The sequence below is a fragment of the Lepisosteus oculatus genome, chromosome 6, assembly GCF_040954835.1.
Source record: "Lepisosteus oculatus isolate fLepOcu1 chromosome 6, fLepOcu1.hap2, whole genome shotgun sequence".
NCBI classification, from domain to species: domain Eukaryota; kingdom Metazoa; phylum Chordata; class Actinopteri; order Semionotiformes; family Lepisosteidae; genus Lepisosteus; species Lepisosteus oculatus.
This window is the reverse complement of record NC_090701.1, coordinates 59,010,352-59,036,691: the sequence shown is the minus strand read 5'-3', so window position 1 is coordinate 59,036,691 and position 26,340 is coordinate 59,010,352. Positions and strand designations below refer to the sequence as shown.

General features: G+C 37.4%; 1 protein-coding gene and 1 long non-coding RNA gene across 3 annotated transcripts in view; one reads left to right on the top strand and one right to left on the bottom strand.

Annotated features, from left to right (window-relative positions):
• Nucleotides 1-3,903, bottom strand: part of kctd1 (potassium channel tetramerization domain containing 1) — a 45,991-nt gene extending 42,088 nt beyond the window's left edge. Inside the window, exon 1 of the mRNA XM_015353847.2 lies at nucleotides 3,537-3,903. Coding sequence (XP_015209333.1) covers nucleotides 3,537-3,545 — 9 coding nt within the window. The 5' untranslated portion in view covers nucleotides 3,546-3,903. The remainder of the gene's footprint in view (nucleotides 1-3,536) is intronic.
• Nucleotides 2,856-25,092, top strand: LOC138239458 (uncharacterized). Of its 2 annotated transcripts, XR_011189962.1 has the most exons (4): nucleotides 2,856-2,983; nucleotides 20,790-20,890; nucleotides 21,292-21,523; nucleotides 24,624-25,092. It is a non-coding gene; the product is annotated as an uncharacterized lncRNA (long non-coding RNA). The 2 variants fall into 2 exon arrangements; XR_011189961.1 differs by having other exon boundaries at nucleotides 20,790-21,523.
• The last annotated feature ends 1,248 nt before the right edge of the window (nucleotides 25,093-26,340 follow it).

The following is a 26,340-nucleotide window of genomic DNA, read 5'->3' as shown; positions in this document are numbered from 1 at the left end:
AGAGGAAGCTGCAGACTTGAGACAATGTGTGTGGAAATATCACTGATCAAAGCCCACTGGTGGGGTGGTGTAAGGGGGATGGGGAGGAATCTCTAACACAAAAATATTTTGGCGCAAACTGAAGGCAATATCCATGTTCAGCCATACATTGAAACAATCCTTGAGCCAACAGCTCTTCCATCCAGTTCGGAGGAAATGATTTTACAGCATGAAAATGCAAGACCACACAGTGCTAGGATTAGAAAGGCACAATGTCCAGAAATCAATGGTGAGTTCTTAGCATGGTCAGGCTGTACTCCTGACGAGAGCCAAATAGAACATCTGTGGGACCAGCTTACTAATGCCATCAACTGATGATAACTAAAAAATGTCCGATGTCCACCAGCTGGTTTCAGCTATATAGGAAGAGTGGAAGAATGCCACACAGCAGTCTGCCCAGAGGCTGATCAGGTCTGTGCATTGTTTGGGCAAGACTGTGTCAGTGTTCATTGAGGACAATCACTGATACTAACTTCCTACTTTTTTAAGTTTTAGCAGCATGTCATTTGTCATACTAAAATGTATTATGTTTCGGCTGTGGAGCCTTCTTCGGGTGTGATACCAGCTGCACCCTTCAGCCGGCACCCGAAGAAGGACCTATAGCCAAAACGTTGTTTCTTTTCTTCTGTTTCAGCAGGGAATAAACCTTTACTTGTACTTTTGCAGCCTATGCATGCTCACGCAGCTACTTACTTAAAATGTTTTATGATGTATTTCTGGACACATTTTCTTTAATTAAGTTTATCTACATTTTCACATATTAAACCAAATGCATTAAGATCTTTTTGGACTTTAGTGTAGCATTTTTTTCATTTTTTCACAAATGTCACTAGTTTACATGCAATATACACACTTCTCATGAAAAAAATCAAGACATTAGCCAATACCTTTGATGCATCATATTTATAATGATCCAAACATGAGTTACAGAATTTCTTGCAAAGCACAGGTGTAATTCCAGTTGAATACATTATGGGGACAGATTATTCATGATTCCTCCTCATGGTATTTTAAAGTCTTATAAAATCCCCAAACCTCACCTTTGTTTAGTGTATATTACAAGCAGAATTATCTGACCAAATGAAAACAAGCAATTTTACTTTTTTGTTTTTTGTTCACACACAGGTTTTCTTAATGGTAATGTTTACTTTTTTCCATAACAGCAAAGATTAAATAATATCTCACCTATTATCCTTTTTTTAAAAGGATATTTTAGAGTAGTGAACTGGGTTCATTCTTTTAAAATACATTTTGAAGACAGTTCTCTGATATTTTAACTCCCTCTACCTTTGCTCAATCGATCACGTTCAAGAAAACAGTTGACATTTACGTAAAGGATGCCCTCCAGATACTTTGATTTAAATATCATTTCCATTGAAAACTTTACCCACAAACTGGGCCTTCAGGGGCTCTTTTACAATATTTTAAGTCACAATGTACTTCAATGCCATTAATATCAAAAGAAAAAGGCTGAAATTGTTTTGACATGCATATGAAATTTCTAATGTGGGAATGCTTATCCAGTCTCCAGTGTATAGTTTCGTTCTGACTCGAATTCATACTTAATTTGTCATAATTTAACACACGTTGGCTACTCTGAAACAGCGACAGGAACACTAGGTTTCCAAAAGTCACAAGAGTGACCTCTAGTGTACATTTTTTCTCTCGCTTAAGGCCTTATAATTTATTATCTTTGAGAAGTGAGCTGCAGTCATTTTAAAGGCAGTTTAAAATCGAGGATTGTAATAAATCAGTACGTATGCAAGTTAGATAAAAAAACAATCATTGATTAGTCTTGCTTAAACCGTGACCACACTCATCGATTGAGTAGATGTCAGGTCATATACATATGTGTGTATGGGTTCAAAACGAATATAAATTATGAATGTGGTTCCACAGTTCTTAAAAAACAGGCACTAAAAAGATTTATGTGTGAGTTATTTTAATCAATGTATCGTGATCTTCCATATAAATTCACACTCGATACTTTATTTTACATAATGTAGTAAAAACAGTTTTTAAAACCTAATACCACTTTGAAGTATTTTCTGTTGAAAGTTTGTTCATTTACCAAAAAAACAATCCAAACATATTTTATTCCCAGAAGGCTTTCTCACATGAACTAACATTTCTGTAGCTGCCAGCAACTGATTGAAAACATACGTAGGGCAATTTCAGAAACTAAACAAAGGCGTTTAAACTTAAATTCTGTATTATCTACAGTATATACACAAAGCTTCTATTGTGAAATAAAATGTTTTCTCTCGAAAAATTAAAATTAAACTTATGTAGTTTTTCCGTTGTTGCCGTTTGCGACCGTGATAAAAATCACACAGTTACGACAATACTTCAATTAGAGCGAAATTAATGTGCCATCTAGTCAGCAAATCGTTCAGAACAGCTTTGATTTAGGTACACCTATTGGAAGCACACATGCCTGTTTTTAAATACTGATCACTGTACCAATTCTATTGACAAATGACATTCAACAAATGAATAAAAGCGGTTTTTATCTCGGTTATTCCACTGTTAGCAGTCGGGAAAGGGGATTTTCCCCAACAACTTAAAATTTGATTCTAAGTGCCCAAGCAACTGTATCGCACGGGGTCTGGCGTGCGTCCTATTTATAATCCATATAGTCAGCATTCCAGTAACCTTAAAATGTGCATTTTGGGACACCACCAAGATGACCCTCATTTCTGAACATAACTGAAAATAAACGGAAGGCGGCAATCAGAAACTGCAAATATAAAGTAATTTCGGAACGTGACTTTGAAACTCGTGTTCTCCGGTTATTTCGTGAACCACTACTCGTGCAGCCCTGGAAACCCCTGAGTGCAGGGCTTCGGTCACTCTGGCTCGGGAGACCGATCCCCCCCTCACAAGCAAAGAAAAATACGTTTTCGATTTTTGGAGGAAAAAAAAGTATCATTACAAAGAGACGGTAAGTACAAAGAAGTGATTCATTGGATCAGCATTGACGTGTGTGGAAAAGGTACCTCCTGTTTAACAAAATAAAAATCCCCCTCCGGCGAAATTACTCCACAATGGCGTCTTTCATTAGCAGATCTGGGGCACTTAGGAATTGAAACTGGTATAAAACAATCGAAGAGCGGGTAAAACCTCTACGGAAGCCATAAAGCACTGTGTAAAAATGTGGGGCTTAGGAGTACTCCGTAAAAGAAAGAACAGCAGTTCCTCTAAGAGCTATATGCCAGGAGCTTAATCGGACCGAAGGCGCAATGGTTTCTTATCGTAGGTCGAAGTATTTTCTTTAGAGTTGTAATCCACGCTTCTCGATTTCATCTTTAGCGTTTTAAAGCACATACTCTGATCAAGCACCGATCATTTCCTAGGAAGTGGTTAAATCATATTTTTTTTTTTGTTAGAACTGTGGCGCTTCTCTCCTGGCACATGCGTAAATGCAGCTGCGCCCTGAAAGTCCCAGCCATACCAGCCTCAGCAAATAAAAGCAAACCAAATCTATCAGTCCTTACCTGAAACATTGATGAACATCAAGTGTCTTTTTCACCTCCCTTTCCTCCGATTTCTTAAGCGATCTGCTTCCCTCGCTACACCAGAGAGAAATGCAATAGCTTGGCTAAGGTAGACAGAACAAAATACAGAGAATACTTGCTTCAGGGCTCCGAAACCCCTTAAGGCAAAGATCAGGATACAATTAGCTCATGCCTCTACCCCAGTCTAAACCAATCTGCAAAATAAAACTTCAATTAAATTAACTGATCACAGAGGCAGCAAGCCGGCCTGCTCAAAAATTGATGTAATTTTTCTAAATTTTTTAAAAAGAGCCAGCAATTTTCTGCATAAAACAGTCTCACTCCTGCCTCCAACTTGCCTATTGCCCTCCTCTTCCACAGAAAAGCTGATTTTAATCGTTATGATTAGTTTTGATGTAACGTTTCCGCGGGCGATTTCTGCAAATGGATGGAGTGTTTCTTTGCCAGAAAGGGAAAAGCAGCAGATGATGATAATTATATAGATTGTTGGTTGTGTCTTTTGATTTTATATATATCTTTTCATGCCTGCTTCTCAAGTACGAGTTGACATTGTCATCATAAGGAGATCGTGCAACTTGTTGATTAAGATCATCTCGCTTTTAATCAATGGATGGGTGATAATCTGGAGGGAAAGCAACATTTTTTTTCCCTTGGCTATGTAACTTCCCAATGACGTGTATAAATAAGCACATGGAGTCTGCTTTGCCCCAATCAAGTCTGAATCAGCGCCTCGGGGAGATGCACAAACTCATTTCAAATGTTCAACCATGCATAATTCCAAAAGATTGAAAGAGTTCCCAAGCTTTAGTTTAAAACTGCAGGAAAATGATATCAGAGGGCAGAGTGTCGTGCAATTACTGTAACTGCAGCAGGAATTTTTATACATTGAAAACGAGAACTGAAATTCAATATCCCACGATGGCGTCATGCAACGACCCAATTAAAAATAAGTGTTTCAGAAATTCGGATAGAAGCAAGGACGGACGTAGTAGAATGCGTTTAATAAAGTAACGCCTAACTTAAATATGTGAGAAGAAATGTAGATGTTCCTTTTGAAGTACGTAGCTGTTCCTACATATCTTCTACGATAACAAAAAAAAGGCATGTGATGACATATATGTTCTCGTTATTGTGGCTGGAGAATTCTATGTATTATACGTTTGAATTACACTAGCACGTTTAAGCACTTTGCACTCAAAATGCAAACAATGGGGACACCAAACGTAGGCTTTAGGGACATAGTGCACAGTCGAGGACTATAATCATTTAGCCCTTTCCTTCTTCCTCTCTGCGCTCTGTCGCCCCTTGCCGTTCAAAACTGTAGGAGTTGGAAGAGGAATACGCGTATTTCAGATCGCCCGGATACCTGGATTAATGCAATAGTTTATTTTTGGGTATTCCCTTCTTAAATGTAAGAGTATTTTAATTAATTTCGATGACTTAATTAAGACGTCAGAATATTTTTTAGGACCAAATCGGATGTAATTTCGCCTCGTGCAGATTATCAATTCAGAATCAATATTCATATTTGAACCAGGCACAGATTTTAATAACTTAATTTAAAAAAATCGACTAAACAGGGCAGAGACCGCGACGGAAATAGGAATACCTTTTTATGTGTCATAATGAAACTATAACGTAATTTACGGTGTGTTGCCTACCCGAAAGTCATTCTTCAAATTGATTTTAATTTTGCGCCAAGAATCTGCTGCTTCAATGGGATCAGTGACGTTTTTCACTGGATTTTGCGTGAAACATTTCTATACAATACATAACCTCCTTATAATACAATGTCTACATTGTTGTGTGTTGCATATTCAAATATGAATATGCAAATTTCTTGAAAATGATTATTTACAAGACATGCTTTATACATTTCACAAACACTTGTAGTACAGATAGGTAATACCCATCATAAAGTACCAGGTGACGGGGCTTTCGGACAGGTGTGATTTCAGTGTTTCAGAGAAATTCATAAAAAGGTGAAACGTTTTCCTTTCCACAAACCAAGGCCATCAGTAAAATAAGAGGACAGTATATTCAGCTTTAGGCTAAATACTGTATACATGTAAATGTACCATCGATTAGGACGGGAATTATTATATTATTAAAAAATAAGAAGAAAGATAACGGTATTGGATTAAGTTGTGAAAATGATTGGTGGACTGGAATCAAGAAAACAGAGCAGAAAAAGAAATATCCTTGAAGTTTTTTTTTTTTAATTCTAACAGGGCGTTATGTCAAACTGCTTAGTTTTAGAAAGCCACCTGAACTCGCCGGGCTCGATTTTGTTCCTAAAACTAGAATCAGACAAGTATTGTTGTTAGTCCCTATTTTATACTGAAAAAAAAACATTATAGATGCCAGTAGGTGTTAATCTGCTAGTCCATAAAATGGCCTTGTTTGTGTAACGTTACTTATATAACATCTCATTACATTGATTTAAATAATGAAATTCTAAATATGTTTAAAGGAAACCTGGGTCCTATTTTTTAGGATGCAAAATGCATTTTAATTTATTTTTAAAATCACGTAGTTAATTTTTTTTCCTTCATGGTGCTTGACAGTCTGCTGCAGACTTTTCTATTTTCTCCGAAACCATTGCCACCAGCAAGACAGATAGGGGGCACTGTGCTATTGCTGTAATGGGGGCCGAATTGCAGATCAAGTGTAGATTTGAACAAGTCTGCCCCAGCGGTTCAGTATAGGCCTTGTCGAACCCCTCTGCCTTATTTTGGGGTGTTCAGGTTATATAGAATGAAGTGTGATTTCTCACAGAGAAGGTGTTGCTTTCTGACAACATGTAATTTAAACATATCACATTTTATTGATAAAATTCATAAATGTATAGATAATTTTTAGAAAACAAAATGACCCAGTTTGAAATTCTGTGGGCATTTCATTTGTAAGATTACATTTTTTTAAGGAGCCTGGTATGTGAATAATCAAAACAATTACCTGATCTTAACCTGGTGTAACCTATTGGCCTTTCTTGAAAGCAAGACTTGGAGCAAAGCCCCCAGCAAAGAAGAAGTTTAAACTGAAACACATGGTTGAACAAGCTCAGAAGAGGTTCCTTGCCTTTTCATGCAGGAATCTAAATGACTTAGAGTAGGTGTAAGTATTTACAGAAAACCAGTGTGGTTAAATAAAAGTGAGTTATCTAGTTTAAAATTACATTTTTTTAGTGGAGCTGATGAAATGACATTTCATAAATAAAATGACATTTCATAAAATTGTATGTTTAGTGAACTTTAGAATGTTGTGAGATTCAACAGTATATTTTATAGAATGGCAGGTACTGTACATACTGTATGTATTTAAAAGTGTCCACAAACGTCAATCCAAGAGTTTTACCACGCTGTAGCAAAAATATCTGCATAAAAGCAACAGCACTTTTATGCATGTTTTCAATGCCAGTTTAATAACATTCATAAAGTATCTCTCTTAGGGGCTTAGGGGGAAATAATGTAGCTCTAGAATTAGATTTTTTTAAGTAATAATCCATATCCACTCAGGGAAATGCCTCCTTGTTTCTAGAAACATTAATACATAGCAAGCAAGGTTCCTGGCATGTGCTGGGGTTTACAGAATACTTACTTGTGAGAACTGACACTGTTTCCAGTAAATTCACTCTTTCTTTGTTTGCATTTTGTTAAGCAGGGTTGAGAATCCTGATCAAAGTCTTGTAGAATACAATGGGAATACTGTGCCCTATAGGGAAGATTAATAGCTTCTGTTGCAAGTGAAGTAGGATCCTAACTCAGACCTTTTAGATGAGACCAAGAAAAGAAGAAATGAAAGAATTTATGAATCCATGCAAGATGGGAGTCATTTTGTGATTTAACTGGAGACAAGCAGACAAAACAAAGATGTCCATGGTCCGGCAGTCTCTGTTTTGTAAGAAGAAAATGAAGTATAGTGCTCTTTACCATGATGCAGGAAATGTATAATGTCACATGATTTGAACAGTCTGCAGGTGAGGTGAACCCCATATGATGGTTGTTTTTTTCTTGTATAAACTGTATTTTGTACGTGAAATGTAATTACACTAGATCTTCAGGAAAGTCTAAGTAAAATATTAAGATATCATTGTTGAATACAGTATGTAATACAAAGACATTAGATATATTTAAGTATATATTTAATTTATGCCAGCAGCCATATCACCCTGCAACTCACAACTGGCAACCCACTGAAGCTAAGCAGGTGTGAGCCTTGTCAGTACCTGGATGGGAGACCTCTTGGGAAAAACTAAGGTTGCTGCTGAAAGAGGTATTAGTGGGGCCAGCAGGGGGCGCTCACCCTGTGGTCCACATGGCTCCTAATGCCCCAGTATAGTGATGGGGACACTATACTGTAAACAGGTGCCATCCTTTGGATGAGACGTAAAACTGAGGTCCTGACTCTCTGTGGTATTTAAAAATCCCAGGGAGTTTCTCGAAAAGAGTAGACCCGGCCTCCTGGCCAAAATTCCCATTGGCCCTTACCAATCATGGCCTAGTAATCCCCATCTATGAATTGGCTTCATTACTCTCTGCTCTCCTCCCCACTAATAGCTGGTGTGTGGTGAGCATTCTGGCGCACTATGGCTGCCGTTGCATCATCCAGGTGGGGCTGCACACTGGTGGTGGTGGAATGGAGACCCCATTACCTGTAAAGTGCTTTGAGTGGAGTGTCCAGAAAAGCCCTATATAAATGTATTAATTAATCAAACACTTAATATTCTTGTGTGAATAAGTATGTTAACCTTTATATTCAGTTTATGGTGGCACCTTCTTCAGCAGCAGTGGCTTCAACTAGACTTCAACTAGACATCCATCCTTCTTCAAACCACTGCATCCTGCAGTGCACGCCCTCCCTACCGCCTCGCAACTAGACAATTCAAGTAAAGTTCTGTAAGTTCATCACACATATTCAGTGTGCTCAGGGGACAAGCCATATGAATATTCTGGCAATGTTTTCCAGAATATCTCTAAAGGAAGACAGTTTAGTGTACTCTCAACTTGTAATCCCACCAGATCCATAATAATTACAAATACTAATTATAAATGAAATAATTACAATCTTAGTAGCCATTTGCTTAAATTTATAATTAACATTATACAGAGTAACACTTCAGATTCATGGCTGTCTACTTCAAGCTAAGTACTTTATATTATTTACCTTAAAATATGAACAGTGCATTAGCTACAAAATTCACAAGTTGTAAGATCTTAGTCGGTGGAAAGTCAATGTGCATGAATGAATTAAAAAAGGGATTAATTAGCTCATTGATATGAGTGATCATCAGTAATCAAATGGGCTGAATAGCCTCCTTTGATTTGTACCCTTTCTTATGTTCATCGACTTCTTATCATCATTACTGGAGCTTTTGGATATACAGTAAGTTGTACACCATCACGCAAGATGCGTCTGGAGTGGTAGCTGGCATTTGTAGTAAACAGCTAATAGTAAACAAACCAAAGTACAAAAATGATAAGAAGAGTCTAAATAAAAGAATTAAGAGGTAATATTCTTCAGAACTGCTAGCAACAGGATACTCAGCTATCCTGTCTTACGGTTTTCAATAAGAGAGGTAGCAAGCCCTAGGTTACACACCTACAGTATCCTTTAGCCAAGCCTCTCTCAGAAAAATGACTTTTAGATATTTATACCCTTCCCTAGTATGATCTCCTCCTGAATTAATCTAAAACAATAAAAAATTCAAACACATTAATTAGTAATCTGTTCTCTTTTAAATATTGCATTCCTCACTGCAATCTACACTAACACGGTTCAGTCCGTTAGCACTGAAATAAACATTGCAGCGGTTTAGTGATGATTGGCATAGGAGTCACTTCCTGCTTTCAACAGCGTCGTGCGCCATTCAATACAAGAGCTCACAGCTACATTAGGGAATTATACAGAATTTAACTTGTTTCTTTCCTAGTAGTTTGAACATTACTTCTTTTCTTTATTTTATCTCAATCAGAGGATCAGTTAAGACAGAGCTTTGTTTTACCTTCTTTTGTGAAATGTGCCAAAACCAAAACAGAAGTTTTTTTTACCTTTTCTACCAATCATGATGCTATTGGCTATATTAACATCCAACTAAACTATGATCAATCAAAAACTGTGCAACACAAAGGATTCACTACTTTGCTTTTGTTTTCACAAATATTAAAGCTTTTAACAATTGTACGCAGATCAGAGTCTAAAGGATTTGGCATTGTAATGATAATGCTCACTACTTATCCATCCACAACCATTTCAAGATCTAAGCTATTTGAATTGGTTCAGGGATATTTGAAATTATAGTCAAATACCACGAGTTTGTAATCTCTCTCTTTTTCTGACGTAAGCAAAATCGTCAGGCACTTTCTTCTACTGTGTGATGGTTATCAGGGTATGCACTTGTGCTAAGTCTGTAAAATTCATAAAGTGCTTGGCTGTTAAACTCAATGTGTCAACTTCATTGGCATTTCTTTTTCCTTTCCTGTATAATTTTATAATGTTTTTAAATATTTTATGTAGTGCTTCTTTGGATCACTGTAGCAAAGGAACAAGAGGGCAAAATCCATCTGAAAGAATGAATGCGAAGGAGACAAAGCCTTACGTGTTCTTCTACTCTGAATATGTTATTTTTGTCATTTTTCTTTATTAAAATTAACTAGAGGTAAGAGTTGCATTATTTTTTACTTTGAAAAAGACACTAGTATACTTAGTAGATGGTGTTTTGAGGACAAGGAGAGTTCTTGGTATTAAGGATAAACAGGAGTGTAATACAGGTTTTTAAATAAATCTGGAGTTTCTGGTATAGATGATTTATATACAGAACATACAGTATTGTATTCAGCTGGTTCTTGTTTCTTTTCCTAGAAGTGTTTGTGTGTATTGTGTGTACACCAGTCTATAATACTGTACACCTGTTTATGGTGTTTGTGTGTGTGTTCTGGTTTGTACAGTAATTCATATGGATGAGCAAGGACAAGAAAATAATGGAAGCACTTTGACAGTGCAGTCAGGTCCTGCAGGTGTTGACATATGCACTTTTCAGACTGACTGCATCATAAAGGAGAAGTGTTTTAACATACAACAGGAGAACAAAGGTATCTGAGAGATTTGGTGACTGTATCAAGTCAAAGACGTGTTCATTTTAAAAGGAAAGTTTGCACCTTATTATCTTTAAAATTTAATTGCCAGTGATCAAAGGACTTCTGAATATGAAAATGAAATACATTTTTTGCAGTTGTATTGTTACGTAAAGGAGGCCATATGATTCAAAGCACTTCCTTCATGAATGAACTTCAAACAGTGCATAATTTAACTTCAGGAAATAATTGACTTCTGTGAAGCTGGGAGTTTCAAGACGACAGATGCATTACTCTGAGATTTTATGTCTTTTCTCCTCCATTTTACTATATGATGACACCTACTGTAGTCTTACAGAGCATATCCGGCGCTACTGAACTGAAGACTTGCTTATACACATATTTAAGATTCTATTGTCAAGGAAAAAACAGACATACTGTATGACTTTAAAGAAGATTTTTTTCTAAACCAGACACTAAGTATGCTCTTTATAATTCAAAATATTATTTATAGAAAATTAATACAATTTTATATATGCATTCATTTATAATTAATACAATTTCATATATGCATATCTAAATGATATCTATATAAATGAAAAATATATAAAATGAATGCTTCTTAAAGGTATTTGCCTTCTTAGCTGGCCTAGCTGGAACATCCTAGACTTTCCTAGTTGGAAATCTCAGAATTCCAGTGCGATTGGGTGGATGTAGGAAAATACTGGATGATGCAACATCAAGGCAAATTTGATTCTGGAAAATACAGAAAATACAAAAGGCTTTATTGCAGAAAAAGAGGAAACTGGTACAAAAATTAAAATAAACATGAAGACATCGATATGAAGAAGGAAAAATTCAATCCCTTTTCCATCTAAAGCTCTATCCAAGTTTCCAACCTTCCTTTCCCTAATCCACATTATCCAGTTCAAGGCTGCATTGGAACCAGAGCTTCTCTTGGCAGCAACCAACACAAGGCAGGACACACCCTGGAGGGGACGCCAGTCCATCACAGACACACACAGACACACACACACACATCAGGGCCAGTTGTCCCTGAAGACAGTTAACCCACCAGCATGTCTTTGGACGGTGGGAGGATACCAGAGCACCCAGAGGTAACTCACATGAATATAGGGAGGACATGCAAACTCCACCCCAGGAGTTGAACCCAGGGTCTCAACACTGCGTGGCAGCCATGCTAACCACTGTGACACTCCCTTAGTTTCTAAATTAAAATACATGTACAGTACATAGTACAATCCCTCCTCAGCCCTTTACCCTCCGAATGCTGGAATATTCACACATACAGTACCAATAATAACATGTTATCTGTCCATGCAAATAGCTTCCCAAAATGTGTGAAAAACCTCAATTATTTTGTGCAGAGTAGATCCCAGTCAGAGCACTACCACCAGTTACAGGATGCTTTGGAGGCAGCTGTCGGGTTCAATATTTGACTGATCATGAGGAGGCAAAATTACGCAATTTTTAAGTAATTTCTAAAAACTCCATACTTCATCTAGAAGCTTTTTCTCATACATCTCCAGTTTGCGGTTAAAAAGAGAGAGAGGTTATATCAGCTTAGTCCTAAATTTGAAAGAAAAAATAGAAAGGCCAAGATTACTAAGATCTGAAAAAAAAGTTTGTTTAAAGGACAATTAGAAATGTTTTTTTCCTCCTTTAAGAACTGATAAATGATCAAGCGCATTTGTAATACCCTCTTCAATTTCCAAAATAAATACCTCCGTATATTGAAGACTTTTTGTGCTTGGATAATGGCTGTAGAGAAGATAAGAGAACAAGCAGTTCTAAAATCATTAATTAAAATAATCGATTTGTTAAAATATAAATAATGTGCCCAATGTAATAACCAGAGTTGAATCACACATGCTTTAGATCCAAATTCAGATCCTTTTTATTCACTCAGGCAACATGATGTATTGCTTGGGTTCACTTGTTAAATGTGGACCCACTGAAGCCCAGCAGGTGTGAGCCTGGTCAGTACCTGGATGGGAGACCTCCTGGGAAAAACTAAGGCTGCTGCTGGAAGAGGCGTTAGTGGGGCCAGCAGGGGGTGCTCACCCTGCGGCTCATGTGAGCCCTAATGCCCCAGTGTAGTGACGGGGACACTACACTGTAAACAGGTGCCGTCCTTCGGATGAGATGTAAAACCGAGGTCCTAACTCTCTGTGGTCATTAAAAATCCCAGGGTGTCTCTTGAAAAAAGTAGGGGTGTACCCTGGCGTCCTGGCCAAATTTCCCATTGGCCCTTACCAATCATGGCATCCTAACAATCCCCCTCTATAAATTGGCTTAATTACCCTGCTCTCCTCCCCACTGATATCTGATGTGTGGTGAGCGTTCTGGCGCACTATGGCTGCCGTCGCATCATAAAGGTGGATGCAGCACATTGGTGGTGGTGGAGGGGATCCCCATTACCTGTAAAGCGCTTTGAGTGGAGTGTCCAGAAAAGCGCTATATAAGTGTAAGCAATTATTATTATTATTAAATTGTAAAAATAAAAAAAAACAACCACCAAGCAGTAACAGTGAAATACTGGCAATTTTAACAGCAGTATTTAGAAGAGCAAACATTTTCACAGCTAGTTCTACCTATTTTAAATTAGTCAAGTTCTTGATTAAAAAAAAGAACAGAATCGGAGGAACTGCCTGCCATCAGGAGAAAGGAGGCAGAGACAGGTTTTATGTTTGTACTACGTTTTGGTCTCCTTTCATGTTCTTTTAGCTGCTCACTCAGCTCTCTCTTGCAGTGTATTAGTGAGTCCTCCTTTCTCCCGTGAAGCATGGAGCACGTCGCCCCGTGCCTGGCTCTGGTGTGGGCGGCTCAGACACAGCTGTTCAGCAGTTTCTCAGTTCACCTTGCTCTGCAAGAGGAACGGGAACAGCGATCACTGCTTAAAGGAGTTAAATAAAGGTGAACATACTAAGCTGAAAATAAGTATCTTAGAGTACTTCACAAATACAAATGAAATCTGTTCTTTGAGGAAATGGGTTTAGAGTTTCTCTGACATCAGTTCTGAGAAGAGAGACACTATTTTCTACACAAAACTGTAGAAGTAAGATTACACACAAGAGGAGGCCATTTGGCTTGTTTTGATGCTAGTACTGTAGCTTATTGATCCCAGAATCTCATCTCATTTGACAGCATGGCTGAGGAGCTTGTTCCTTACTATCATTCTCTGTGTAAAAAATGCATCCTTTTCTCAGTTTTAAATGTAGGTCCGCATAGTTTTCTCATTTGTCCTCCAGTTAGTGTGTCACTGCTGATCCTGCCAAAGTCATTTAGGATGATTTTGTTAAATTGTAGTTTTCTCTGGTTGAAACTAAAAAGATTCAGTTCTTTTAGCCTGTTAGCACAGGGCATTTACTGTATTACAAACTTGGGAATATATCTGGTTGCTTTTTTCTCAAATGATTTCAATCCAGAAATACCTTTTCATAACATCTGCGAACATTCTACAGTGTTTGTTATCCTTCCTATACTGGTGTCATCTATTAACCTGACTAGTTCACTTACTATAACAGATCTATGTCATGATACAGTGCCTTGCGAAAGTATTCGGCCCCCTTGAACTTTTCAACCTTTTGCCACATTTCAGGCTTCAAACATAAAGATATAAATTTTTTATTTTATGTGAAGAATCACCAACAAGTGGGACACAATTGTGAAGTGGAACGAAATCTATTGGATTTTTGAAACTTTTTTAACTAATAAAAAAATGAAAAGTGGGGCGTGCAAAATTATTCGGCCCCCTTGCGTTAATACTTTGTAGAGCCACCTTTTGCTGCGATTACAGCTGCAAGTCGCTTGGGGTATGTCTCTATCAGTTTTGCACATCGAGAGACTGAAATTCTTGCCCATTCTTCCTTGCAAAACAGTTCGAGCTCAGTGAGGTTGGATGGAGAGCGTTTGTGAACAGCAGTTTTCAGCTCTTTCCACAGATTCTCGATTGGATTCAGGTCTGGACTTTGACTTGGCCATTCAAACACCTGGATACGTTAATTTGTGAACCATTCCTTTGTAGATTTTGCTGTATGTTTGGGATCATTGTCTTGTTGGAAGATAAATCTCCGTCCCAGTTTCAGGTCTTTTGCAGACTCCAACAGGTTTTCATCCAGAATGGTCCTGTATTTGGCTGCATCCATCTTCCCCTCAATTTTAACCATCTTCCCTGTCCCTGCTGAAGAAAAGCAGGCCCAAACCATGATGCTGCCACCACCATGTTTGACAGTGGGGATGGTGTGTTGAGGGTGATGAGCTGTGTTGCTTTTACGCCAAACATATCGTTTTGCATTGTGGCCAAAAAGTTCGATTTTGGTTTCATCTGACCAGAGCACCTTCTTCCACATGTTTGGGGTGTCTCCCAGGTGGCTTGTGGCAAACTTTAGACGAGACTTTTTATGGATATCTTTGAGAAATGGCTTTCTTCTTGCCACTCTTCCATAAAGGCCAGATTTGTGCAGTGTAAGACTGATTGTTGTCCTATGGACAGACTCTCCCACCTCAGCTGTAGTTCTCTGCAGTTCATCCAGAGTGATCATGGGCCTCTTGGCTGCATCTCTGATCAGTCTTCTCCTTGTCTGAGCTGAAAGTTTAGAGGGACGGCAAGGTCTTGGTAGATTTGCAGTGGTCTGATACTCCTTCCATTTCAAGATGATCGCTTGCACAGTGCTCCTTGGGATGTTTGAAGCTTGGGAAATCTTTTTGTATCCAAATCCGGCTTTAAACTTCTCCACAACAGTATTACGGACCAGCCTGGTGTGTTCCTTGGTCTTCATGATGCTCTCTGCGCTTTCAACAGAACCTTGAGACTATCACAGAGCAGGTGCATTTATACAGAGACTTGATTACACACAGGTAGATTCTATTTATCACCATCAGTCATTTAGGACAACATTGGATCATTCAGAGATCCTCGCTGAACTTCTGGAGTGAGTTTGCTGCACTGAAAGTAAAGGGGCCGAATAATTTTGCACGCCCCACTTTTCATTTTTTTATTAGTTAAAAAAGTTTCAAAAATCCAATAGATTTCGTTCCACTTCAAAATTGTGTCCCACTTGTTGGTGATTCTTCACATAAAATAAAAAAATTATATCTTTATGTTTGAAGCCTGAAATGTGGCAAAAGGTTGAAAAGTTCAAGGGGGCCGAATACTTTCGCAAGGCACTGTATAAAGTAGGAAGAGCAGTGGTCCTAATACAGACCCCTGTGGTACTAAGCCAATTACAATATTCCAATTTGAGCATTCACCCTATATCAGTACTCTCTCATTTCAATCAATTACATCCAAACTTCTACACACATTACCTTGAATATCTACTGCCTGCCATTTGAGAATTAATTGTAATTAGAAAATTTTGCAAATGCATTCTAAAAATCTAAATTTATCATATGATGTGTTCTAATTATATCCATTACTGCTGCTGCTTGGTTAATTAGTTGAGCTAGACATACCTTTTCTAAATGTATACAGTATTGCCTATTTTCTACAATCCTGTTGCCATACTGGTGATCCCTTTGTTTAGTTTTTATTATAATTTCTGTAACTTTACATGTAATAGAAGTAGAGCTTGTAGACCTATAATTAGTTGGTAGGGTTTTGTCTAGTTGGCCGTTACCTTTAATTTTTTATAGAAGTCAGTTGTCTTCTGAGCACTTTAATAATAATAATAATGTTTCTTTATTAGCCCTATACAATTTCTTGCATTAGGAATTTGTCTTTCCACATACCCCAGCTTGCTCTCCATGAGACACACAGACAGGGAGAGAAGCTTGGGGTCAGAGCGCAGGGTCTGCCATTGTACGGCGCCCCTGGAGCAGTTGGGGTTAAGGGCCTTGCTCAGGGGCCCGACAGAGTAGGATTCCGTGGGATTTGAACCGGCAACCTTCCAGTCACAGGCGCAGATCCTTAGCCACCGCTCCGCCCACTTTAAAAGTTGTGCTTAAAAGTAAGATGCTGTTTAAAATCAATGCCAGTTTGAAAGTTCCTCAATCACTTTTCTTTCGGAGAGGCTTCCTTTGCATCTCCACCTGGCTTGATGTAAGAACATGTTAAATGTGAGTATAAAAAGATGCCAAATATCCTCAAGAACAAAATAAGCGAGCTCAGTGGAGACATGGCATGAGTAAGAATCTCTCCCCTTGTCCAACAGCATGGCACCTCTGGAGGAACTGGAGAGAAACCTACACTCGTGAAACCTTTCGTCACAGAAGTAGATATTATCCTCATTCGTGCATTCTTTTTACAAAACAATTAAGTCACTTCACACACTATTATTATTTTTATATTACTCTCATGCATCAAACCCACTCAGAAATGAGTTGTATTTCACAAAGAGAGTCTGTACTCAAATCAGAAATCTGGCCAATACGTCATGCTGAAAAAAAATGCTAATGTAGTAAAATTCGTACATCATTGTGTGCATACTCTAGTACCACATGGTAACCAAGGTTACATGGTTACCAAGACTTTTGGAAGATGAGTATCACAATGTTATAAGTATGTTATTCTATAAAACATAAGACTATGAAGAAATTTAGATGTAAGAAAGCCATGTTGCTGAATGTTTTTTTAGCTTGTTATTAGTGTATAAAAGAAATTTAAAACACATTATTTGCACATTCAATATTTTTAATTAGACTACAGTTTAGCACCATGAATGTTTACGCCAGAATGGATGACATTCTACATATTTTATATAATGTAAATTTGTTTGATATATTATTTGAGCATTCTGACTTAAAAACATTGTTTTATATAATGGTGTTCTCTGGTTTTGTGCCAAAATGAGGCAATTTCATCTTCTGTTGTAAATAGCTTAGCCTTTGGGTGTACATACAGTAAGTATTGAGTTTAATATTTCACTGCAGTAAAATCAGCAGACGACAGCTCTTACAGCAGTGTCCCTGTCATCATATAGAGGCATTCATTTGGAAAGTCTGGGCCCAATAGAAAAGTAGCTTCTACTTATCCAGCAACACTGCTTTATGCAGGAGCCTTGTTCTCTCATCCTACTATAGCTCTGACCAGGCCCTGCCTTCTTAGCTTAAATAATATCAGGTGGTAATGGTGCTGTCACGGCCATTACCTGCAGACACAATGTACTTCAGATTGACTTTTTCCTTGTCAGTCTAGACTACAGCTACCATCCCTCAACAGTTGTGGGAGAGAGAGTGTGATGGTGTTCAGTGTAATATTCTACCATCACTACACTATACTGCGCATGCACATGCGCATGCATGCATATAGCACATACAACATTTGATGAAAAGTAACTTTTTATTAATTTATTAGGTGACTTATTTCCCATACGTGCTGATATTTGCCATCCATCAGTTTAATAAAAAGCTTTGTCTGGTACAGGGTCGCAGTGGGAGCCGGAGTCTAACCTCGCAAGGTGTGGTTCATGCAGTACTGGCTCATGCAGTACTGTATGTGCAAGTCCATTGCAGGCAGATGTTATTTTCATGCAATAGCGGTAATGCATGTAGAATAGTGTATTTACTTAATATCAGAAATACTGTGGCACAAGTGTTTAATGACTGGGGCTGCTAGCAAGATCCATAATTATGAAATTCTATAAAATAGCTGGATTTAAAAAAAATCCACAGATACCTATTTATAATGAGGCAAAGCTTTACATTATTTTCCTTAAAAGGAGTAAGCAACGCTTAACCAAGTAAAAATGCGAAGAGCAAATCACTATCCACACTCATGGAGTCCAATCTTGATCAAGTTTATTCTTATGTATTTCTAGTGTTCCATGCTTATTTTATGTTTATAAGTGCAGATTTTAACATAAAGCAGAATCTAAAAATGACCATGAATTTGAGCAACTTACCAAAACATTGGCCATTGTGTCGTAAAAGAAAACAAACAAGGGATTAAGGTTTTATGGTTACACTGTTTGCCTCAATGTTTCATACAAAGGCTTGGTACTCTATTTCTTCCTCTGCTTACAGTATATCTTTAAATTATTAGACCTCCACATGCTTTAAACCAAGTTACCATTACCTGCCTACTCTTGCTGCTTGTATTCGTTCCTCCATTAAAGTCAGAGAATAATGGAACTTTAGATTCAGTATTTCAGATGCTGTATTGAACAAAAAAGTGGCCAGTAGCAATTTGATAGACCTTTCAGCTTTGTCAAAAATTCCATTTTTTTTACAACACAGAAAAGAGAGTTACTTTTGTTTGTTTTGGAATGTAACCTATCCCTCGCCACAAATGGGAATAAAGTATTTTGGCAAACAAATCATATACTGTAAATTGCTAGCAGATGTTGAGCATCACACAAAATAGCAATCTGGAGTGCCAGATTACATCACTTGTGTGATATAATGCTTATCCATTACAGAAAATAAAAAAGATTTTTGATTTAAGAATTGAGTTGGAGGATATTGTGCCACAAATAACAAGTATTAGGTATTTTTCATAATGAAACTGCAACATAAACATATATACTGTTCTTTAAATTGATGCAGATTAGGTAATTTGTTTTAAAGTCCCCAGGCTGACAAATTTAAACAAGTTCAAAACTATTTTAATATATTAATACTTTACTTGTAGTAAAATCTTCTTTCAGCTACACCATAAGCATCTCATCCTCATATGTACATATGTACATACATATATCAGACTGTAGTAGTTGTTCAGGTGGGTAGCTGCGTCAGCATGCGTAGGCTGCAAAGGAACAGGTAATAGGTTTATTCCATGCTGAAAAAAAAGAAGAAAGAGAACACAACGTTTCGGCCGTGGAGCCTTCTTCAGGTGTGAGAGAGACAGGGCAGTAGGCAAAGGTAAAGTAGCAGGAGAACAAAGGCTGGGAGGGAGGAGGAGTGAGAGGCGGGGCTGTATATATCAGACTGTATTCTTCTTCTTTATTGACTTACGATGATCATGCTGTTTCACTTTCCTTAGTTCTATTGTTTTTGGCCTTTAATCAGTTTTTGACACAAACATCTTTTTCTGACCATGTCTTTCAGGTACTGGTTTTGCCTCGCTGTGGTACGGGTAATAATAATAATAATAATAATAATAATAATAATAATAATAATAATAATAATAATCATTGCTGTTTACACTTATATAGTACTTTTCTGGACACTCCGCTCAAAGCGCTTTACAGGTAATGGGGATCCCCTCCAGCACCACCAGTGTGCAGCCCCACCTGGATGATGCGCCAGTCCACTCCCCCCACACCAGCTCTCAGTGGGGAGGAGAGCAGAGTGATGAAGCCAGTTCAGAGATGGGGATTATTAGGAGGCCATGATTGGTAAGGGCCAATGGGAAATTTGGCCAGGATACCAGGGTTGCACCCCTACTCTTTTCAAGAAACATACTGGCATTTTTTATGACCACAGGGTGGACCTTTTTACAGTATAGTGTCCCCGTCACTACACTGCGGCATTAGGACCCACACTGACCATAGGGTGAGCGCCCCTCACTACGCCCATAGGGTGAGCGCCCAACCTCTTCTACAATCCTTCTTTTTCTCCCTGCTGACCTCTCATTCTTCTCTATTTCCTGTCATTCTTACACTGTCCCTCTGCTCTCATCTGCCACGGACCTTGTCTCACTCTCTCCAACATTCAACACGTCTTCCTTGGTTTTCTTTGATTTGGTCACTACGTCACAAAAAAAAAGACATTGCTTGTCTTACATCAGTCCAGAGAAAACTATACAGATATATTCCTGGGCTTAAGGAATGTCCCAAACTGACAGACTGAAGGAACTGTGCCTTTTTAGCATTGAACCTAAAAGACTACAGGTGGACCTTATTCAAGTATTAGAAATCCTCAAAGGCATTGACAAAGGCAGTCCTAGCCTATGGTACAGCTCTTTCTTAGAATTGACGTGACTATATCCATGGAGTCCCTGTTTTGGATGTACAAAGACGTACTGTATAATGATTAGATAGCAGGCACTTTTTCTTCATACTTTGTTCTAACGCACACCTGTTGTTCAAGTGTACTGCAGTGCAATCCTTCAATTTATTTTCTATTTTTGAACATTCAGTTCCATTCTGTGTCTTGAAATATGTATTATTTTGTTTTACTGTGCATAATATGGATTATGTTTATGATGTACCCGACTCTGAGACTAACTCAGAACTTCACTACAATTGTTATGCAGGGAGACAGACCGGGGCCTCAGGGACTGGCCCTGGGGCTCAATGTTCTGCTCTGGAAGCCTGGTGAAGCCAAGCAGTGGCAGAAATCTAAAGAATGTGAACTGTGAGTGGTCATCCTTAAGGTGCAGCGTATTGTAGACCTATCTGCAGGCTTTTTAATTCATTTTGTGCCAGCAGCCCTAGCTTAGGCCATTTAAGTTCAGTTTTCCATATGGCAGTGTCTTCAAAATGTTTTAGCAACCTCATGCTACGATATCTTTATAAAGCAATCATATGAATCACTTATTTTTGCCAACTGATAGTGCCTTTGCATAAAACTGCCTAGCATTAACATACTGTAAGTAAAAACAACAATAATAATCCCTGCAGTTATCCCTCAAGCTGGCATTATTATAAATCACAATTTACAGCGTAGTGTCAATGGTGATTGTGCTTAGGACAAATTTCCAATCACATTTAATGCAACGCTCCTCCAACTTGTACTTGTTGTTTTTTAACCCTGAGCCAAGGGAAGGTCTTGTGAGGATAGCAGGGGCTGCAAGATGGCAGCTCTGGACTGAACTACATTCCCAGAAAGCTGTGGGGGATGTCCTGCTGGAAGGCCTGGTCATTTCCTGGAAGGCAGTTGGTCCGTCGATGTTTTAAAAACTGAGAAGGTTGGGCTCCCTGGAAGGAAAGAACAAGAGGGGCCATGAAAAGAGGAGGAGGAGAAGAAGAGAGGAATTTGTGTGGCATAGTGAGTAATCCTGTGTGGAGTCTGTGTGACATTAATGTTTGTGTTTTGAAAATGGTAAACAGCCGAGCTGCCAGTATTGATAACAAGGGATGGCCGTAGAGGTTAGCAAGCTGCTCAAAGAGAAAAAGGCTTTTGCTTTGGGTTTTTTATTATTTTCCCAGCACTTTATAAATAAAGATAGTTTTTTGTACCCTACATCTGCATTCGTGGCCATTTTCCTTAGGCCCTACTATACCAAGATCAATCTCTATGGGGCTCCTGCCCCCAGGGTCATCACAGTCTGTAATGGAAACATAACATTCGCAAATCCACCTGAGCAGAATATCGCAGGTGAGCCAAACATGACAATTGCAATATTTACACTGGACTGTTATCATATTAATGCTTGATGGGGTTTTGTGTTCCTGTAAAATGCATGTACAGTATGTCAGTTGCTTATTGTGTCCCTGTTCCTTTATTCACTTATCAGCCAGCAAGCATGTCTGTAACAAGGACGTGAGACTTAGGGCTCAGATACTCAGAGGTACAATTTTATATGTTGCTCTTGTTTGTACAGCCTCCATCCTAGGGGTAATGATGGTAAAACATAATCATTTTTGAATACATGTTAAATAGCAATTAAGCTTCATAAAGGGGGATGCAACTTGTATATTTGGCACACATATTCTCTCTATATTTCATTTTTAAAATGTCTGCCTCTCATTACATTGTTAAATGGTTCTTTAATTCTCAGACAAATCTTGATTAATGAGAAAATGTCAAAAATCAAATTGATTGTATATGCTATCGGTATAACCAGCTAAGCAGATGCTGACCTCATGGTTTGTTTCACGTTTGAAAGGAAAGCAGGTCTTGATGATCCACAAGGCAATTTCCATTGCTCCATCAGTGTTCATTTCGCAGAGTAAACAGTACAGAGACCGAAAGGTACAAACAAGCAGTCATAATCAGTAATAAAACATCTGGTAGGACATGTGTGGATATTAATGAAGAAAGTGGTTTAGTTTACTAATTAGTGCAAAGTGGTTGTATTTAACAGAAATTGCTCAACTTTAGCATTAGCATTGGTAGAATGTCTTCCATAGTCTATTAAGTTAATCCTGATGTTCGATAAACTATACCCTATGATATGCTTTTCATTTCAATACTAAGAGACTAAAACCTAGAATACTGCTTTACGTGCCTTTACCTGCAATATAAATATGTTTATATTAAAGCTAATCCTTTTAATACAGGTATTTTTATAGTTTTTGCCACACTGGAAATCATAAAAAATTCAATATATTCCTAAAGAAGATGTAAAGGGAATTTAATAGTTAAAAAAGGAATACATCTGATAAAAAAAATCACTTTTGCTCTATTCACAAATATCCAGAGGGTAGTGAAACTAAATAAAGCCTAGTGAATACAAATCATACATTCACACACTCCTACTGCTGGAAACTGTTAGGGTCTCAGGTGTGCAATATGTTGATTAATCACTTTAAGATGTGTTAGTTTGTAGTATGGTTATCACCTGTTTAAAAAAACACTAATCTGAGGACCACACTTTGGTCTGAGGCCAACTATAGCAACAAAATAGAACAAAATGTGAAAATTGGTTTGTTTAAAAAAAAACATTTTTAATTCACGAAACATTGGTACAGTAACCATTAGAATAAAGGAAATAAAAAAAATGTTTTACTTTTTTTAAATTGTGTGTATGCGTGTCTGAAAGAGAAGCAATGTTGCATTTGTGTAATAAAGTTTTATACATTGTGTATTTATGACCATACACCTTATATTTATTATAGGTATTAATTACACTGCAGATATTGCAAATTGATCAAGAGGCACCTTGGCTAGTTTGTTTAAGATGCCTTAAGAGCTGCTAACAAGACCCCTTTGTAAAAATGATGGTGCATCTCACCTCAAGGGGTTTAATTCTGTCAATAAATTTTAAAAGCTTTAAAAACTAATTGCTTTTGAAATTTCTTCATAAGTCATTGGAAGGCTTTTTTAACACGAGAGCTACTGTAACTAGTCTAACAAAGACAATTGTGACAAGTACTAAGGTGGGTTATCCAGATAAAAAGTATGTCTTTTACAATATAAATTAATTGAAAATTGTTTGTGGCAATAATACACCTGATTTATCAACAAATTAGACATTTCTGATTTATCAGCAAATAAAGATATTTATACAAGGTAATTGTAGCAAGTGTGTGATGTGTTTCTTTAAAGCACTGTTACTCTTAGTTAATCTGTTTTCTCGATGACTTAGTGAAACACAAAGTTAACAGTCATCTATTTGAGTTTCACTCTCAACTCTTGAATTTCTTTCTGTGCTTTCTTCTTAGATGTAGGCTACTTACCAAACATATTCAGATCAATAACGCAGATGTAGTGCTTTTAAGAATGTGGCTACCTATTTGCTTACCATACAACATACTGTATGACTGCCTTTGGCACTTATTCTGCATGTTCATCACAGTGTTTGATGCCAGAGAGTTCTGCTGACTTTTTAAAATTCATTCCCATGGCTTGCAAAATTGCCTTGCAATGTAAACATTGATCATTACTTAAAGAAAAACTGCTATTTTTATTCATTGAAAGCATTAATATCATATTTTCCTATTTAGTTCTCAAATGCACATTGTTCAAGAATTTCACATTCTTCAAAACCAAAAATATCTTGACATACTGACACATCTTGTGATTAATTTTCAAATGATTTGACTTGACTTGTTATGGATCTGCTGATTTTTTTTTCTGTATGTGAATAAATGATCTTAAATGGGATATACTGGAATAAAACAAAGCACAGTTCTCACTTTTAAGGGTCTTAATATTACTGTGCATGAATGTTGTAGCCTCTGTTTAGCATCTCCCAAAGTCAAATGTTTGTAGGAGTTAATAACATAGCCTGATACCCAAGAGCACTACAGTATGTTCAAAATAACTTGCGCAAAGTAAAAGTAATATACTGTACATGAATATCTGCAAAGAGTGACTGCTTCTGAAATAGAACTTAGATATTTTTGTGGCATTACTTTTTACCCATCTGTGTGCCATTTGAGGTTCCCTGGGTCCAGCCTGCTTGTGGTTGTGTTCTTTACAGAACTGCACTAAGGAGTCCCTCCAGCTGCACGAGAACCTCACTAATCCTGCAACTGTGTGTGGGTGAGGCCCCAACACGCCGTTCATTCACAGTAAAGGACACATGCACTGTCGGCATAAGACATATGTTCTCCTTCGTATTGCCTTTAACTGTTTTTTTATTATATTTAATTTGTAACAGATGCACAGATACCTGTGTACATATAATAATAAACTTTATTTTTGTATAGCACCATTAAAAGCGGCATCTCAAAGTGATTTACTGAACAAAAAAAACTACAGTACTGTATGTTCATATGAGTTACTGCATTCCTTTCATCTTAAGAAATATGTCAAATTAGTGTCTACAATTTGATCATGTGTACTTGGTGTGTGCCCTGCATTTATTTATTCATTTATCAATATATAGAATATAAATGATCTGCTTTATTCTGTAGAAATTCTGTAGAAAGTGCACGAGCAGTCTGAAAGTGGTAGTCAAACTGTATATTCATGCCTAATAAACAGGTTTCAATATCTTCTAACATTTTTGTTCTTCTGTGAACATCCTGCTGCTGTTTAACACCCCACACAAAAAACATCTGCTGTATTTTAACATACTTCCAGAATACAGGGAAAACCTCACTGCTAAGCTGTTACAGATAACTGCAGCAACAGAGTTTACTGAGTTTGAGATGCAATCTGTACCTTATACACATCTGACTTTCATTTGTAACTCTGAATTAAGGTTTTTCTTCTAAAAGTATTTCACCGTAACATTAGCCATCCCATGTTGTGATACATTGTCTCCTTATGCTTTATAAATCAAATTAATAACATCTTTTTTTTATTATTTGATTTTTAATTATTTATCACACCTTTGAGTTTTGTTTCTGTTTTTCAGTAGATCAGTAGCACAGACCCAAACACAACAGTGAGTACTGTTATATTTATACAAGTTACTTCAATTCTCCTGAGAAATTCCCAACTGCTATATTGTTTCTCACCCTTTTTGTACAAACTGTGAGATGAGAAAAGTTATCAATATCCTCATTTTACCACTTCTGGAAGTGAGTTATATCATTAAAGTCATAAATATAATGACATTATGAGTCTTAATAATATAAACCATTATTTATCTGTGCTCAGTGTGTAAGAATGTTACATTCCTCTGCACCACCTGCATCACTGAGCTTCAACTCAAGGCGGTTCAAGAATCAAACAATTTCATGCAGCTACTGGAGGAGGAAATGAACTGAGCCGAGAGCAATAATAAAATTATACAAATGTTATTACAGACTAGCCTGCTACTGTCCTAGTTTAATTCAAATTTTGGGACTGCAGGCAGTGCTGGTGGCAGCAACCTTCCTGAATAAATCAACATTAGCTTACATCTAAATTATTAAGGAAGTATGAGACTTTCTTGTTTATTGTATAAATTATTGGTCAGGTTAAAGTGTTTAACACATAGATTCTTCTTAATTCCCAAAATAATAATTACTAATTTTCTTAAAGTTTTTTTTTCCCCAGAAAAAAAAGGTCTCAGGAATTTATATACTTTGTGTAAACCTATGTAAATAATACTTGGTATTCATGTTTCTAGAGGTTTTCAAATGATTGGAAAAACACTTTTTCTCAACAAAAACCAATTTCCTCACACTGCTAGGTCAATGTTCTTGTTGACAATGTGGTACTAATGATTTATGGCTTTATTTCAGTCGTACTCCAGTGTGTGCATT